The sequence below is a fragment of the Prenolepis imparis genome, unplaced genomic scaffold (genome assembly GCF_030444845.1).
Source record: "Prenolepis imparis isolate NDT839.2.m4 unplaced genomic scaffold, iyPreImpa1.0 SCAF_5, whole genome shotgun sequence".
NCBI lineage: Eukaryota > Metazoa > Arthropoda > Insecta > Hymenoptera > Formicidae > Prenolepis > Prenolepis imparis.
Window position 1 is genome coordinate 16,802,295 of NW_028141163.1, and position 16,732 is coordinate 16,819,026.

A 16,732-nucleotide genomic window follows, 5' to 3' on the forward strand; every position below is an offset into this window, starting at 1 on the left:
AGCTTTAAATTGAGAAGCTTTTGTTTTTCAGTGAATATGAATATGTTTCTTAAAATTTAGGAGTTAAATATTTATTTCAAACATTTAGACTTTCGGAAAATAAAAAAAAACTATACTTGATTTTTTTCTCTCTCTTTAATACATTATGTATAATTCAGCAAATGTTATATTGATTTTTTTTGGACGTGTTATGTGGAATTATTAAAAGATTTTTATATGTGAGTCTAAAAAAAAATATAAAATGTAAACTCTTCCATCAGATTATATCTTTATACTTTTGCGTGCATTCGCGTTGTAACACGCCATACATGCACACTATGTATATCGTATGTAGTGGTGTGAAACGTACGTCGATACGTTCGGCGGATCAATTTACCTGTTTCGAGTGTGTTTCGCAACGAGGCTTATCGTGTCGTTGGCGAAGCGAGCACCGCCGACAAATCCGATGGCTATTAGCGCCATTAAAATCTTGTTTAGTTGCGTCAGAGTTCGAGCAAATTTATCACACGATTGCGCGGTGACATTTGCCCGCCACATTTAATTATTTGATAAACGCTTTCATCGCTTAAAAGATACGCATAAAAGAGAAGTCGCCCCGAATAATTAATTGCTTTATTCTTTAAGCAACATTTCGTAATTTCTACAAAACCTGCTGTAATCACGAATTTCCTCTCTCGTTTCGTTATCATATTACAACACGGATATAATCGGGTTTGGACATTTTGATGTCGTTTGCGCAACAATACTTAAAAACCTGTATGTTAAATATAATCTGCTAAAAATATAAACAGGTCACAGGTAAATCTATTTTATAAAGTTAAAGAATATCTTCTTTTTGAGAGAGAGAGAGAGAGAGAGAGAGAGAGATTCTTTAGAAAATATAAAAAATAGGTGTAATCTAAAATGTTTAATAATGTAAATTTTCTAATAATATTTTCTTTTATTAATCAAAATTAATTTTTGCTTTAAATTATGTAATTATATAATCTTGAAAATAAATTTGATAGTAAGTATATTTTATTTCAACCGAATGTTTTTATTCACACAGAGAGAATTTTCTCTTAGAATTTACCCTGAAAATCATGGTATGAAAAGAATTTTATGAGAATTTCTCTGATTAATATTTATCACAATAAAAATAATTATATCACAATAATAATATATAAAATATGTTTGATTAATTTTACTATGCAGTTTGGTAAAATTAATCAAACGTGTTTTATTTTATTGTGATAGATATTATTTTTATTGTAATAAATATTAATCGGAGAAATTCTCATAAAATTCTTTCCATACCATATTGTCCCACAATTACCATGATTTTCAGGGTAAATTCTAAGAGAAAATTCTCTCCGTGCAGAGATAAATGCTCTATATTTCAAATTAAAATTTGTACATAAAGAAACAACATTTAATAAACTTTTGGGAACACGAGCAACTCGGTTAACGAAAGGAAAAAAGAAACGTTAAAGAAAGAAAAAGCGTAGAGGAGAAAAAAAATCTTTCTTAATTCTCTCTATTAAATAAATTTACAATTTTAATTTGGCCCTCTACACGAAAATTAAGCGTAACGCGATTTTTCGCGATTACGATCGCTCTCGGCCAGGTTAAACACAGTTTCACCGATAATAATCGCGACGGAGGAGCGAGAACTCAGAACACTAACGGTACCGTTCGACGATTCAGCCGATTGATTCAACCCCAATTGCCTCCTGGAGCGTGTCGCGGCCGACAAATATCTCTCGCTGCGATATAAACCGCAACGAGGAGAGCTCAGTCAGCGATTAGCAAAGAGCAGCGAGGGCAGCGCAGCGGCTCCTCGTTCGTGAAAGTAACGGGTCGCGTTTATATTTTTCAATACACACACAACTCGCGCTCGTGCATACGCACGAATGCGCATACGCTCGGCGGGGCCGAGTTTATGATTTTGCTTAATTAATGGTCTCCTCGTCGGCTACCGTCCGCCCTCCCCGCGTGTGCCTCTCCCCTTCCTCTCGTTTCTCTCCCACCTGTTCCCGGTTCCTCGCTGCTGTGGCGGCCATTAGCCCGCACGGATTGCGCAATTTCGGGAAATTGCGAAGTAATTCGCGGTTGCGGCCACTTCGACGCAGAGGCGGCAGCGACAGGGGCGGGAGGAGCGCAGTGAAGGACTCGTGGATTTTACGAAAGGACGGTAGTTACTGGTCCAACGATATGACGTCTGCTTCCTCCCGTGATCAATTTGAAAAAACGGTAAATGAGGGGTTGCACGCTAATTATCGCGAGAGGATCGCGCGCGGCTTAAGATAATTAACAAATTCCGCGAACGTTCTCAATTCTAATGAGTATTATTGCGTATAATAGAAAACAGCGCAAGCATATGCTGGTTTCGAATATCTTGGCTCGAAAAGACATTCTCATATCTTTTGTCCAAAATAAAAAAATGTAGTAAAATTATATTGTAAAATTGTATTACACAGTAAGAGAAAAATTGTGTAACGTCGTAGCGTGTTATTATTTCACTCTTCATCGTTATTATAATATATTATGTTACCGCTACTCAGAAAACCTCAACCTTACGTTTGTTAGATCAATACCATCACCATATTTTGCACAGTATCTCGTGTATATAAATAAGAAAACAGATGCAAAAGACAAGAAAGAGAGAAAAAGAGAGTAGAACTTATTTCGAAAAAGAAGGCCCGACCAAAGCGGGCCTTCAAAAAATAAAAAAAGAAATGTCTACGATACCGATGCTATTCTGAGTACTGAGTTCCCAGTCTTTCATGAGGATTTCTCGGGCAGGTCAGGATGACGGCGACGTGGGTGCACCTATAATGCAGACAGTGATGGTCACATATAGACTAAAGTAAATATTGTATTATGCAATCGAAAGTTCACTAAAAAGTATAGTGTCATAGTTATTTAAAGACGAACAAAAATATTCATTGTGCATTTCAGGTAATAATTTTATCAAGTACATAATATATATCTGAAATTGTTATAACAATAATATTATCTAGGTATCGCATTTTAATTTCTAGTTTAAAAATAGAAAATAAAAATTTAATCCTGTTTATCAATATTTTTTTCCAACACTGATTAGCGAACAATTACTGTAAATCATAATCTTAAATACTATATATTTATATCCTCCTCCAAGATTTTAAGTATTATTAAATTAAAGACTCACTATTATGTAACATTTAAAAATTTCTAATTATATTATTTATTATCTTATTAATTTTCTTATTTATTATCCTATTATCCTATTAAATTATTTTAATTATAATTTTAATTAATTAATGATTTATACTAATTGTAAGAAAAGCTCTCTTATATTCTCTGAGAAGCTGTATTTCGCTTAAAAAATGTATAAAAAAATGTTTGAATAAAAAAAAAGTCCAAGGTTTGTCTTGGTTTACTTGTCAAACAAGAATAATTCATAATAAAAAAATTCGTCGGAACGTTCTTATTATATGTCCGCGCGAGTTTTTCTTTCTAAAAGACCGGACATCCTGACTTTCACACGTGCAATGTTTCTGCGGTGAAATCGGCACGTTATAAGTTGCGAGGTGAGCAACAGTCCGCGGTTACGCTTACGAGCGTCTTCGGAAAGCGTGGAGAGCAATAAGACAGCTGTATCTGCACATATATATCAAATGTGTGTAAGCGCATATGTTCTTCTAAATTATGTCAGAATAATATGCACGTTGATAATAATTTCTTTTAATTTTATTTAATTGAAATGATTGATCACGTTTACGATTGATTACATATACAGTAAAATAAACCTTTATATATATTGGAGAAAATAAAGTCTCTCGATTATTTTATTTAATAAAATATATAGAGAAATTAAAATAAAAGAAAAACGAGTCTTTCCTCAGCCCAAAAGTAGATGATAGAGCGAATAAGTCAACTTATATTGCTTTAACATCTTCATTATAATCTGTCATGATGAAGCTGTCAAACACATAAGTTTTTCAGCGCGGCTAACAGTCGTAAATTTATCACAGGAAGTTGTAGACACAGTTGGATATAAGTCAATTTTCAGCCCCATAAATTAAATTGGAGAAAAATAAATGGTAAAAAAATAATCCAAAAGATTTTAAAATAGAGGGATCTTCTAAATTTCCAAGTTGCTTCTCTACTGTGTCCATTGATATATGCAACAAGAATATAAAATTTGACATTTATCATTCATACGGATACATACACACGCACACATACACACACATAATGAGTATCATTAAAATTCATAAATTCAATGATAATCGATAATATTCAATATTTTTTCTTCGTATTAATAGTAACAAGATATCAATAAAAAAAAATTATATAATAATAAATTACTAACATTTTCAAAATGCATGAGAAATGAATACCGTACAAATAAAAAAAAAGCTATATATTGGTTATAAATATCACTTAGTTAAAAAACAAAATATTAAAGTATTGGAAAATTTTGCTAGCGATTTTATCGCATTTTTTATCTTTTAAATCAAAATAATTCAAACTTACGCTTGATTGGAATTTGCAATTTCCTGTCTTTTTTTATTGTTAGTTTATTAAAAAAGTAGTGCGAAATAATTTATCGCTTTGACGAATTTTTCGAAAAATATTCGACATAGGAACACGAATGTGAAATTGTTGCAATTTCACGTCCGCCAGAGTTCGACAGACGGCATAACGAATAAGTTGATTTTTTTGTGAAATACATCTCTCTTTCTCTCTCTCTCTCTGTGTGCACATGGCATCGGAAATATTCCTAAATCAGAAGCATTCCACAGATGCGTCAGTTTTCATTTATCTCGATGCAGTGATTGCTTTTCTGTTCAGGTGTTTAAAATATCAAGGTAAATTTATGTTCGGACAATATAACCGGACAATATATTACAAATAATATGCTGCATAATGAAATAAACACGCGTCAAATATAGGAAAGTTTTATTAATTATATTAACAAGGATTATAGATATTTCACATAATTATTTCACCGGACGTTCATTTCTGATTATATGCAACTTAGCAATTATAATGCTAAACTAACGAAAAACAAGCATGGTCAAAACGTTTTCCTAGGCAATTCATTGTTAACGTATATCTGAACACAGTAGCTCACCGCAACTGGCGTCAAAATAGTTTATTTGCGACGGAAAAGCTACTACGCGCGCGGAAGAACCAACAATGGCAAAAAACCGGTAGAAATATGCGAGAGGAAGGAAGGAAAAAGTAGCGGACCTCACCGCAAGAGCGCCGAAAAGTTTATTTGTTTCCTGCCTATACCTACGACGTAACTCGAGTTCCTTTTTGCGCCTTTTTATACACCACTTTAAACCTCGCCGTCGGCATTTTACGCGCAAATATTTCCATGTCAAAGGATCGTCTTGAACCGACCATATAATCCGACGATAATCGATTGTATAAAAAACATTTCTGATAAAAAGAAACTTATCAATTCCCGCATAAATTATATAAATTATTTGAATCCGATTCTTTAAAAAAAAATTATTTAATTCAGGCTTCATTTTCAATGTTTGCAAATTATACAGAGATTTATAAGAATCTTAATAACGCGTAAATTGTCAATTATAAATTCATCGCGTTTCAATATTTATATATATTTTGATTATTAAAAAGTTTCTTCGTATCGCGCGCGTTGCATGAAAAATCGTAGGGGATGAAATGCATAGTCGCTCTTCTTTCTTTTTAATCCGTTCTTATTCCAAAAGTGGAGCATCTTACGGCATGCGCCGCATCCGCGCGTACCTATAAATTTTTTTTAAACCACCGCTAAAAAATCCACACAACGAGAGACGAGTTTGCCGCATATAAAGCTAGGTCCCCGCGAAAGAATGCGAGATCCCAAGGAACGCTTCTCCTCTCCATGCGGAAAGGAATCTCGAGGGTAAAGCGCGCCCGAGGCATCATCCGACATCGGGAACGACGCCCGCGGCATCAGGAAGCTAAGTGCACCTGCATATTCGTGCATACGTGCACGCACGCGAGGTTCCTTAACTTAAACCGTATAATCCCGAGAATGTATTGGGTCAACAAAGAGAGGAGAGAAGCGCTCGCGCGAAATGATTTTGAAGCTTTTTAACTTGTTTACGCGTGAGTGCTTACTATTCGCATTTGGATCGAAAGAGATCAGTAAGATTAATGTAGTATTATTGCGTCGCAATATTACATCTCTTTACGCTGATTTGAATTTTCTCTTAAATGATGAAAACACGCGACAAACAACTACGTGATTTACATGATGATTCTGTGCAATTCGATTGATTTAAAACAGAAATTGATACATCAAATACATCAGGTATTTAAAAATTCTAATATGTCGTGAACATGCTGAATAATATAAAGTTGATCGATGTGATGTCAGCAGAAATAGACATCTACTGCATAATTTCAAAATATCGCAAGTTATCCAAATTAGCATTCTAATATATAATATATACGATATATATTATGAAAATAAATTTACTTTATTCATGGATAAAGTATTCATTTCCATAAAATGTATATTATAAGAAGGTAGAAATAAAGAATCCAATCATAATTATATAAAACAGATAAAAATAATGACGAGAGATAAAATAGTGTGAGTGGTAATAAAAAGAACAAGATTTATATAAGGGTTCTTCTTCGTATTTAGAAAATATCGTTTTTCTCGTGACTTTAAAGTTACTCGTACGGCGAAATATTATTGCTTGTTATTAAGTTTACACGTCGATTTTGAACCGAAATTGCAGAGAGTGAACAATCAGCAACGGCGAGAATCTCGCGATCGCTATTAGCGAACTACACGTTTATACACACTTGTATTATACACTTGTATCGACTTGTATAACGGAGCGCGATGCGCGGGCATTTATTACACGCTACTAACTACCTCAAGGTATACACCCCACGTGAACTACCGAGGGTATAGAAGTCAAGAAGCGTTCCATGACTTGAACACGACCTCCATTAGCCTTTCTCGATCAGACCGCTAATTAGTCGGCATCGGCGAGTGAGTTGCAGCCTCCGCGTGTCTCTTTAGCCTTCGGCATTCCTCGCCAATATTAAAACTTGAGCGCGCGGTTCGGATCAAAGCTCACGAACAGGTGAAACGAAATTTACGAGGGAAAATTTACATAAGGAATAAATCTACCAATCTCTATACCATAAACAAAAAAAAGTGAAAAGTTTTTTATCGCATTTCTCGCCATTCTCGTACATTTCTTGTCTGTCGTCATAAGCATATTTAATTTTTAGAGAGAGAGATTGTTATATTATTTACCTCTTCCTCTCATCAATATTCAATGTTGAAAAAACCGCCGGTACACTGAGAGAATTTTCTCTTAGAATTTACCCTGAAAATTATGGTAATCGTGGGACAATAGGTATCTTTAAAATATAAAATATGTTTGATTAATTTTACTAAACTGCATAGTAAAATTAATAAAACATATATTTTATATTTTATTGTAATAGATATTATTTTTGTTGTGATAAATATTAATGAGAGAAATTCTTATAAAACTCTTTCCATATTGTCCCACGATTATCATGATTTTCAGGGTAAATTCTACGAGAAAATTCTCTCTGTGTATTTAAATTTCTTTGGGATAAGAAAGCCGGTTCCAATGACACGACGATTACCGATCAGCGCGAGATGAGAGAAGTCCTCTTGTACTTTATCTCCCCTTATAACAATCAATCGCCATTCCGTTCTCCGCGAATAAACCGTTAATCGTTTGACGCAACGGCAACGGTGGCGGCTCGATTCCACGGCAGAATAGGATATCAGGTGGCCGGTGGTATCGCGAAACAGCGTGGAATGGCGGAGAGGCAATGGATAACCAGCGTGCAATTAACACAGCAGAAGCCTCCGCTTGATTTTACACGAGCCGCCCGCGGTAACCACCCCATCCACCTCCTCTTCATCACGATAATCCACCCCCTCCCCCTTCGCGTCCTCCGCGACCCCGGGCTCGAAAGCCCGGCGAAACGCGGACGGGAAGCGCGCGGCGCGCATTTAATTTGCAAATGCAGATTGCTTTCCATTTTAATATAAATTGTTCGAAACAAAGGCAGTAATTATGCCGTGCTCCCGCGCTTTCAAAATGGCGGGGCACTCGTTACCGTCTCACTCTCGGTGGGTCTCGCAACCCCTCCGCCAAAATTTGCCTCTTCCTCTCTTCCTCATTCCTCTTTATAACGGATATTATAGCCGTAGTAGAGTGCGCGGAAAAGAGAAGCGGTATGCACGTCGAAAAGGAAAGCGAACCAATCGCACTTTCCAAAATATGAGCGTGTAAGAGTTTTAAATCTTCGCGATACCTTCAAGATAAAAATAGAAAGATACGTGCCAAATTTATCGCATTTAAACGTAATTTTTCTCTAACAGAAATAAAGAGGATACTGAATAGCTTTCGTATTAAGCATAAATACTAATATATTTTTTAAAAGGAAGAGTCATAAGGAATTTGCTAAATAAGTCTCGACGGAAAAGATTGAAAGTTTAAACTATTATTATCCAATCAGAAAAACGTGACATATATCCGGAGGAAAAGATTCATTTAACTAACAAAATTTAATTTACGTATTTTATGTAGTATCTATATATATAATTATATTTCCATATGTTATAAAATTATTTTAAAAGGACAGAATTTGGAAAGTATATATTTGAAACGCTGTGACACTAAAAATACAGACGTCCTCTTTCACTATTAATTGAAGATTCTAATTTAAAATGTTAAACTTCTTGATACGCGAATCGATCATCGAACATGACAAATACGATTCTTTTCTTCAAATTTATACCTTTCAATGCGAGAAAAAAATTTCCATTTTATCATTATTTTATCAAATAATGATAAAAAAAATATCACAAAGGATATTAAAACTCAAGTTTACTAAAAATTAATAGAATTTATTTAAAAAATCTGTTGATAAAATATTTTTAATTCGTTTTTCCTGCAAAATTGTTTAGGACAAATTGTCGGACCGTTAAAAATAGCTGCTTTATCGAAATATGTATACTATAGTCTGGAATTATCAGGCGAAATAATAATAATTCGGTCAAATGGCGATTTCACGAACAAACAACCGGTTGACCGCCCCATTAAAATGTTCGCAGCGAGGCGGGGCTGCTTTGATTTGACGTGAGCTCACCCTCACGATCGTGAATAGCGCGGGATCGAGGGGAAATGGGGACTCGGCGAATACACCCGCGGGGGCTGATCAGCGTGGCAAAATTTTCTCGCTTTGCTCGCTGGCGCATGATACGCGCAACGGGCATGAATACATACGTACGTATGTGCGCTCGTACAGGCATACATCTTGTTCGCATCTCGGGCCTTGACGCAGATAATACCGTAATTTAGCTGTATGCGCGTGTGAGTATATCGAAGAGGGGGATGAGAAGGCTGTGTGGATGGTAGCGCGTAATCGCACGAGTTGTTCCGCGCCGACGGTTTATTATTTCCCGCGTACACCAACTCGCGAGTGGCGGCAGCCTCGATTGAGATGCGTATAGGTATGTTAAACCCCGGTCCGGTCAAGTGAAATATCGATACGGTCACGTTCGACTTCATTAGCGGATATTATAAAAACATTCATATTCTCTTCTCTTCTGTCTCTCGAAATAACAAAACGCACCCAATTTTAAATTGCTTATGCTTCTTTTTTCTCTATTTTATCGGTGACCCGGGACGATGTCTTGTTTATGCGTCTTCCGAAGCGAGAGGGCTCAATCACGTCGATTCGATCTCAGTATCGCGAAGGTACGCGAGGAATCGTCGCGACGTCAACCGTGGCCGAGATCCGCAATACACGAAGAATCGCGGTGGAAACGTCCGCGAGGCTTTACGCGATTGCCATACACGCGGAGATGGTGCGCACTCTGCTAGCTTAGGTTGAAGCTGCAGTGAATTTGGCCGCAGGATCCGAGATCCTGCCGGCTCGCAAACGATGCACGGCAACGTTCTCGGCCGCATCGAGAGAGTATTCTATCTGCCCCATCTATCTCTATCTCTCTTCCTCTCTGTCCCTCCGCTTCTCTATCTTCCCGATTCGGGCATATATACAGAGATAGAACGAGATGGATAGCGATAGGATTGGACCAAAGAGCGAGAGAGCGAGAGAACCGGAGTACCAGCCGAATTCCTAGCATACCGCGGGGCCAACTGGTTAGCGAGCGATTTACGATATTGTAAACCGATGCGACGGCGGCTGCCGTGCCCACCGCCGAACCTCAATCTAATAGTGGCGACTCCAACCTCTGATGCTGGCCAAAGGCACGTCGCGTCACCCCTTTATGACTCTGCAACATTGGGAGGACTTGTCGCATGTTTTCGATGACCTATTCCGTCCACCCGCGTCATCATCAACGAAACCACGAGCGCGATCTCGTATCCTGCCTGATCAAATCCTGCTCGATTATGATTTACCTCCTCTCTCTTCTTTCGTAAGCAAGGAGATAATCTGACCAAGTTTCGAGAGATGAATTTATAAACTATAGAAGTAAAAATGTACAAGAGAAATATATATAATACGTATACACTCTGAGAGAACTTTCTCTTAGAATTTACCCTAAAAATCATGGTAATCGTGAACCAATATGGTATGGAAAGAATTTTATGAGAATTTCTCTGATTAATATTTATCACAATAAAAATATAATAAGATCTTATCACTAGATAAGATCTATCACTACTAAACTGCATAGTAAAATTAATCAAACATGTTTTATATTTTATTGTAATAGATATTATTATTTTTATTGTGATAAATATTAATCAGAGAAATTCTCATATTCTTTCCATACCATATTGTCCCACGATTACCGTGATTTTTAGGGTAAATTCTAAGAGAAAATTCTCTCTGTGCAGAAAAATGAAATAATTTAAAAATTGATATAACATTTTAATTACACTTTCAATATCATTAACAGCTTCATCATAGTAAATTGATCAATACTAAAAAAAATTTATATAATTCTTTTCGTTGACTATATATATATATATATTGTGCACACATGTATAAAATAATTGAAAACTTAATTCAGATTAGAATCAAGTCCATCTAAGAGACGGCTTAGCCTTGTTACAGATTAGGATAATCAAGTCGGTTCTGATTATGTTTTTGCTCATTTCGCGTCAAGTCGAGAATGCGAATATGAAGTTTACGTGACTAATGTATTCGAATCGACACACAATCAAATCCACATATAATGTATCGAGATTCCAGACATGAACGTTCGCAGAAACCAATATCAAATCGCCCGTTCGCGTGACTGCCGGTCGACTTTTGCATTACCGTCATAATGTTCGCTGATGTACGATAATGATCAAGAGTGTACCAAATGTCGTGAGGTCATTGGCGTTATGCAAAGAGATGTAACTAGAATTAAAAGTGCCGGGGGATGATTTAGAATTGACTAGATATCCGCCAACATCAATCTATACGATATATGTATTTATATTAATTTATCAGGAACGCAATATTTTTTTGCTACCAATAAAAATCCGTAGAATATGAATGGAATTTCGAAAAATATAATTATTGTTATTTCTCCGCGCAATGTTTTTACGCGCGATTCGTTTATTTCACCTGCGTAGACATCCATTCCGTTAATAAGCTTTAATATTTAAAAAAAATCACTCGTAAACTCTTTACTTTCGATACTTAGGAGATTTCTGTTGCGCATCGATTCACATTCTCGACATTGCGTGACTTCGAAAGCTTTTCTCCGGCAGAAAGTAACCCTCTAATGGCGTAATACGACTCCATAAAACTTCATCGTCCAACATGTCAAAAACGCGTGCCCGGAGAATGCGAACCCCATAACGGACCCGGCGAATAATTAGAGACGGCGAAATGATGGAAGCGGAGTAAAAGGCAGAGCGAGATGAGACCGGGGGTGGAAAGAGGGGAGGACAAAGAGGGAGAGAAAGAGGAGGGAAGCGTATACGGTAATCCAGTTGCAAACATAGCTCGGAGGTTAGAGCTCGAGTAGCCATGCGGAATAATGATATGTAATCGCAAAGCTCTCTGCTGCGGGATCGCGCGTGTGCGTATGGCGCGTGTGTGCCGATACAGGCGCGAATGGGATCCGGGGAGTCGTTACGGAACAACCGAACATGCGCCGCAATAACCAACCTCGGATGCACACTGAGATACAGTCGTTGACATCTAACTTTCGTGTTAATTGCGACTCGAAACACCGCGCGATTTCGCAATCGCGCTTTAACGATTATTCCGAGATGAAGCCAGAGATGATGGTATCTTTTTATATAACCAGAGGAATAAAGATTAAAATAATAGGGAAAAACAAAACTAAAATGGTTGCGCAATTTTTAAAAAGATGATTAAAATTAAGAACGTTTATTTTTTTACCTCTATAGAAGCTAATTGTTTTATTATTGTAAATTGGAATAATGGATTATTTTTATTATATTGAAAATTTAAACGAAAAGTTACAGCTTTATACTTGAAATTGAGAGAGAGAGAGAGAGAGAGAGAGAGAGAAAATTGATTATGATATATTAAAAATATTTTAAAAAGTATATTTTGCGCGTGAATGTGGAGTGCATTATATGAGAGGCAATTTCTCTTCGGTGGAAAAAGCGTGGGAAGAATGAAACGAAAATTCTAATTGAGTTATTTAGTATTAGAAATAAAACAAGCGAAGAAATTAAATTATATAAGTTATATATAAATTTTTATCATCATTTTCTTCAATTATAAAATGATTACGCAGAGAGGTATACGCCGTCTATCAAATAACTCGGCTTTTATCTAAAACGAATGTACGAAATTGCTCTCGAACATATACAAAACCCGTTCGTTTAACACATCCGAAGAGAAATTAGATCCGTGATTAACAAACTAGACACACGCAAACGCCGGTCGGATCGGCAAAATTCCGCTCGACTCGAAGAGAGCTTATCCTACGAAAGCCAGACCCAGAAGCGGATTTCCCAGCGCGAAGCAACATTGTTAGCCCCGCGCATTTGTATCGCATTCGTGGTATGTTGCGTATACACATGATGCCCGGAAAATCTCTCTCCGCGAGCCTTGCCCCACCGTATTTTGTCCCTTTAATTCCGAATTTCACCGTCCATTCGCGGAAAACGTTTATTGTAACGCACGAGTACACGCTCTCTCCTCTACGTTTCGATACTCTTTTCCTTCCCCTTTCTCTCGAGTCGATGCCCTGCCTCTCTGAGGCTCTCTGTCAATTCCTGTTCAGACGCACGTGCACCTGCGACTCGCGTGCAGCCACATTTTTGCGGTCGGCGCGACCATCGAGCCCGTACTTTTAATTCCCTTCCTCTCCCTTTTTACCCCTCTCTCTCTCTCTCCCCCTATTCGATCTCTGAACGCTCCCCCCAAGTGTGTATATCCATCCTATTCAACATCCAGTCATCCCTCCTTCCTCTCCCTCTCCGTACAACTTGATCCCCCTCGCTGCATCCGTCTGACCGCTGGTTAATCACGTGCGTCGACCGCAGATGAATCTGCGTTGATGCCCGCGCATCCTCCTATATCCTCGGATTCTGTTGCATGGCATGATAATATCTCTGATTTTTAGATACTCTTCGTGTGTTTCGAGAAAGAAATTAATTTAGATTCTTTTCGAGCGTTCGTGCCAAAAATTTGCAGATTGAAGGCGAAGAAAAAGATATGTCATTCTTTCTATCTTCTTCTAATCCTAATCGAACAAATTACCATTAATTTATTTTATCGTTTTTATATTGTAAGATAAAAATTTATTTCCGTGTTTATATCATAAGTGTATTATGTGTCTTAATCCTCCTATATCCTCGGATTCTGTTGCACGGCAGGATAATATCTCTGATTTTTAGGTACTCTTCGTGTGTTTCGAAAAAGAAATTAATTTAGATTCTTTTCGAGCGTTCGTGCCAAAAATTTGCAGATTGAAGGCGAAGAAAAAGATATGTCATCCTTTTTTATCTTCTTCTAATCGAACAAATTACCATTAATTTATTTTATCGTTTTTATATTGTAAGATAAAAATTTATTTCCGTGTTTATATCATAAGTGTATTATGTGTCTTAATCCTCCTATATCCTCGGATTCTGTTGCACGGCAGGATAATATCTCTGATTTTTAGGTACTCTTCGTGTGTTTCGAAAAAGAAATTAATTTAGATTCTTTTCGAGCGTTCGTGCCAAAAATTTGCAGATTGAAGGCGAAGAAAAAGATATGTCATCCTTTTTTATCTTCTTCTAATCGAACAAATTACCATTAATTTATTTTATCGTTTTTATATTGTAAGATAAAAATTTATTTCCGTGTTTATATCATAAGTGTATTATGTGTCTTAATCCTCCTATATCCTCGGATTCTGTTGCACGGCAGGATAATATCTCTGATTTTTAGATACTCTTCGTGTGTTTCGAGAAAGAAATTAATTTAGATTCTTTTCGAGCGTTCGTGCCAAAAATTTGCAGATTGAAGGCGAAGAAAAAGATATGTCATTTATAAGTCAAAATCTTATTCACAAATGTATTTTATGTTCTTCCACCAAAGAATCAAATGTACGAAATGTGTGAAAAGGAACGGAAATCTAATATTCTATATATATCTCACATTATAAATAACTAGATATTGATAAATGCAATTATATATAATGTCATTAAATAAATCATACATTGCCGCAGCGATAGATGATATTTTATGACACTCTATTTTAACTTGTGTGAGATAATAATTGCGTTTTGCTTCAGCAATCCTTACCTAAGCGATATCATTGAATTAGTTATCTGTAAATTATACTGCATCCGTTTTAATGCTCTCTCCCAAACTAATAATAAAACGTCCCGCGAACCAACGATCTTAAAAATGATATATTCGAGCAATTAGACACGAGCGATATTTTTTCCGAATAACTTCATACTCCGCACAAATTTCCCAAGGTTCGCAGATTACGTAAAGTCTCGGCAACATTTGCGCGCTGCAATCTGAATATCGTTGAGAAATTCACGGTGCACAACCGTATACCGGCAATGAACTTTGGTGAATTTACGAGGACGCATCGGGCCCGATAATTAAGGCCGAGGAGAACGATATATGACAACGACGTCTCGGAGTTTGGCCGAGCGCCAAGAGAGGAGAAACGTGCACCAGGCACACGTGCGTGAAGCCGCGTCGCTAGCCGTGAATCACGTACTGGAAATCGGTTTCACGAGAGCGAAAATTTGCGAAACCACGTAATATACTTTTACACGCGCTGTAACGAACAAATGCGAGATAAATGACGCGTTATCGACGTTAATCGATGCTTTCTTTTCTCCGAAGTATCGTTTTTCATTATCTGCAGGAATGAAATAATTAATTTTTAATTATAATCGCATTTAAAATATTTTAGTTTAATCTTACGAAATAAAAAATTAATATTTTAAACACATGTATTTTTTGTCAAAAATATATCGATTAATCATTTAAATTAATTATTTCTCTTCTTATTATACGTATAGAATTCTTATTAAAATGTCATTTCTTTTTCACGTATCTGTTTTCATTCTATTTATTTCTTGCGACACAAACAATGATTATTTTTGAAATAAATGTATATTTATCACTTTCATTATTACTTTATTTATTATGCACATAAAATTTGAAATATTTGAATATAAATTAAAATAATATTTAATATTTCAATGCAAGTTTGAAAACTTGAAATATTATTTAATATTTTATTATATTATTATATATATAAATAAGAATTCCTGATATTTTTTATTGAAACTATTATATTAATAATATCAATTATTGCATTTCCACAATAATTTTTTATATAATATACTTCTCAAATTTTTTTCATAGAAAATATATGTAAATTTTTAAGTAAAATTATTAATTTAAACGACTAAATTATTAAATGACTAAATTTCAATAGTTTGCATTCGAAAAATACTAAGCATTTTTATTATATCTTGTAAAATTAATTAAAATTATAAAAATTATAATTTAGTCGTACATAAAGTGTGTATTTTTTAAGAGATATTAATAATAAATAATATAGATATTTTTTCACGATCGCCCCGTTATTTGAGTGCTGACCTTTTCAACATTCCACATATTCGCGATGCATTATCCTGCAGCAAACAGTTGTAACGACATGCGATTATACAAGGACGTAAAAAGAGCCGTTCTACTGTGATTATAGCGGCAGAAAACGTTAACGACCAAGCAACGAGTGATTCATTTGTGCTACGTTGTAATCGTTCGAAGCATATACAATGCGTGCACAATTATATTTAGCTGTTCGAAGAAGCATCTCGCACAGGATGTTGCTCAGATATATATTACGATATTGCGATTGCGATGGCGATTATTATTAACAGTATCGAGTGATGGACGAGCTCGAGTACTCGATATGAGGTATTATTTATTATTAAGCGCGACGCGTGTGAAATATTGTTACGTTCGACACTTTTGCAGAAAATGATTCATCGTATGACGAAATCGGGTTGGTAATATACGCGCTTTATCTCCACCCAATTTGTTTTACGTTATTACAAAACGTGACAGATCCGCCGCAACAAAGTGGGAGAAAATCAGCTGTAATGAGCGCTCGTTATTGGGAATTTTGATGAACGCATCGATACTAAAACCCCAATCATTGAACGAATTAATTTGCGAATAGCGTATCAGTTTATGCGATCAGAACCCGCGACATAACAAGGGTGGGGAGTGTATTTTACAGCAGATATTTTTAATCTATTTA

At 36.0% G+C, this 16,732-nt stretch overlaps 2 protein-coding genes across 11 annotated transcripts in view; one reads left to right on the plus strand and one right to left on the minus strand.

Moving 5' to 3' along the window:
* Scalloped (TEA domain transcription factor 1 homolog scalloped) overlaps positions 1-16,732 on the minus strand; it is a 175,241-nt gene that overhangs the window by 101,809 nt on the left and 56,700 nt on the right. For 6 of the 10 annotated variants that reach the window (XM_083038132.1, XM_083038137.1, XM_083038133.1 and 3 more), the window contains exon 2: positions 2,731-2,811. The exons of the other annotated variants lie outside the window; for them this stretch is intronic. In XM_083038132.1, coding sequence (XP_082894258.1) covers positions 2,731-2,767 — 37 coding nt within the window. In that variant the 5' untranslated portion in view covers positions 2,768-2,811. The remainder of the gene's footprint in view (positions 1-2,730; positions 2,812-16,732) is intronic. 10 annotated transcript variants of the gene reach the window in all.
* LOC145936202 (uncharacterized) overlaps positions 1-16,732 on the plus strand; it is a 185,927-nt gene that overhangs the window by 82,892 nt on the left and 86,303 nt on the right. The gene's annotated exons all lie outside the window — the stretch shown is intronic.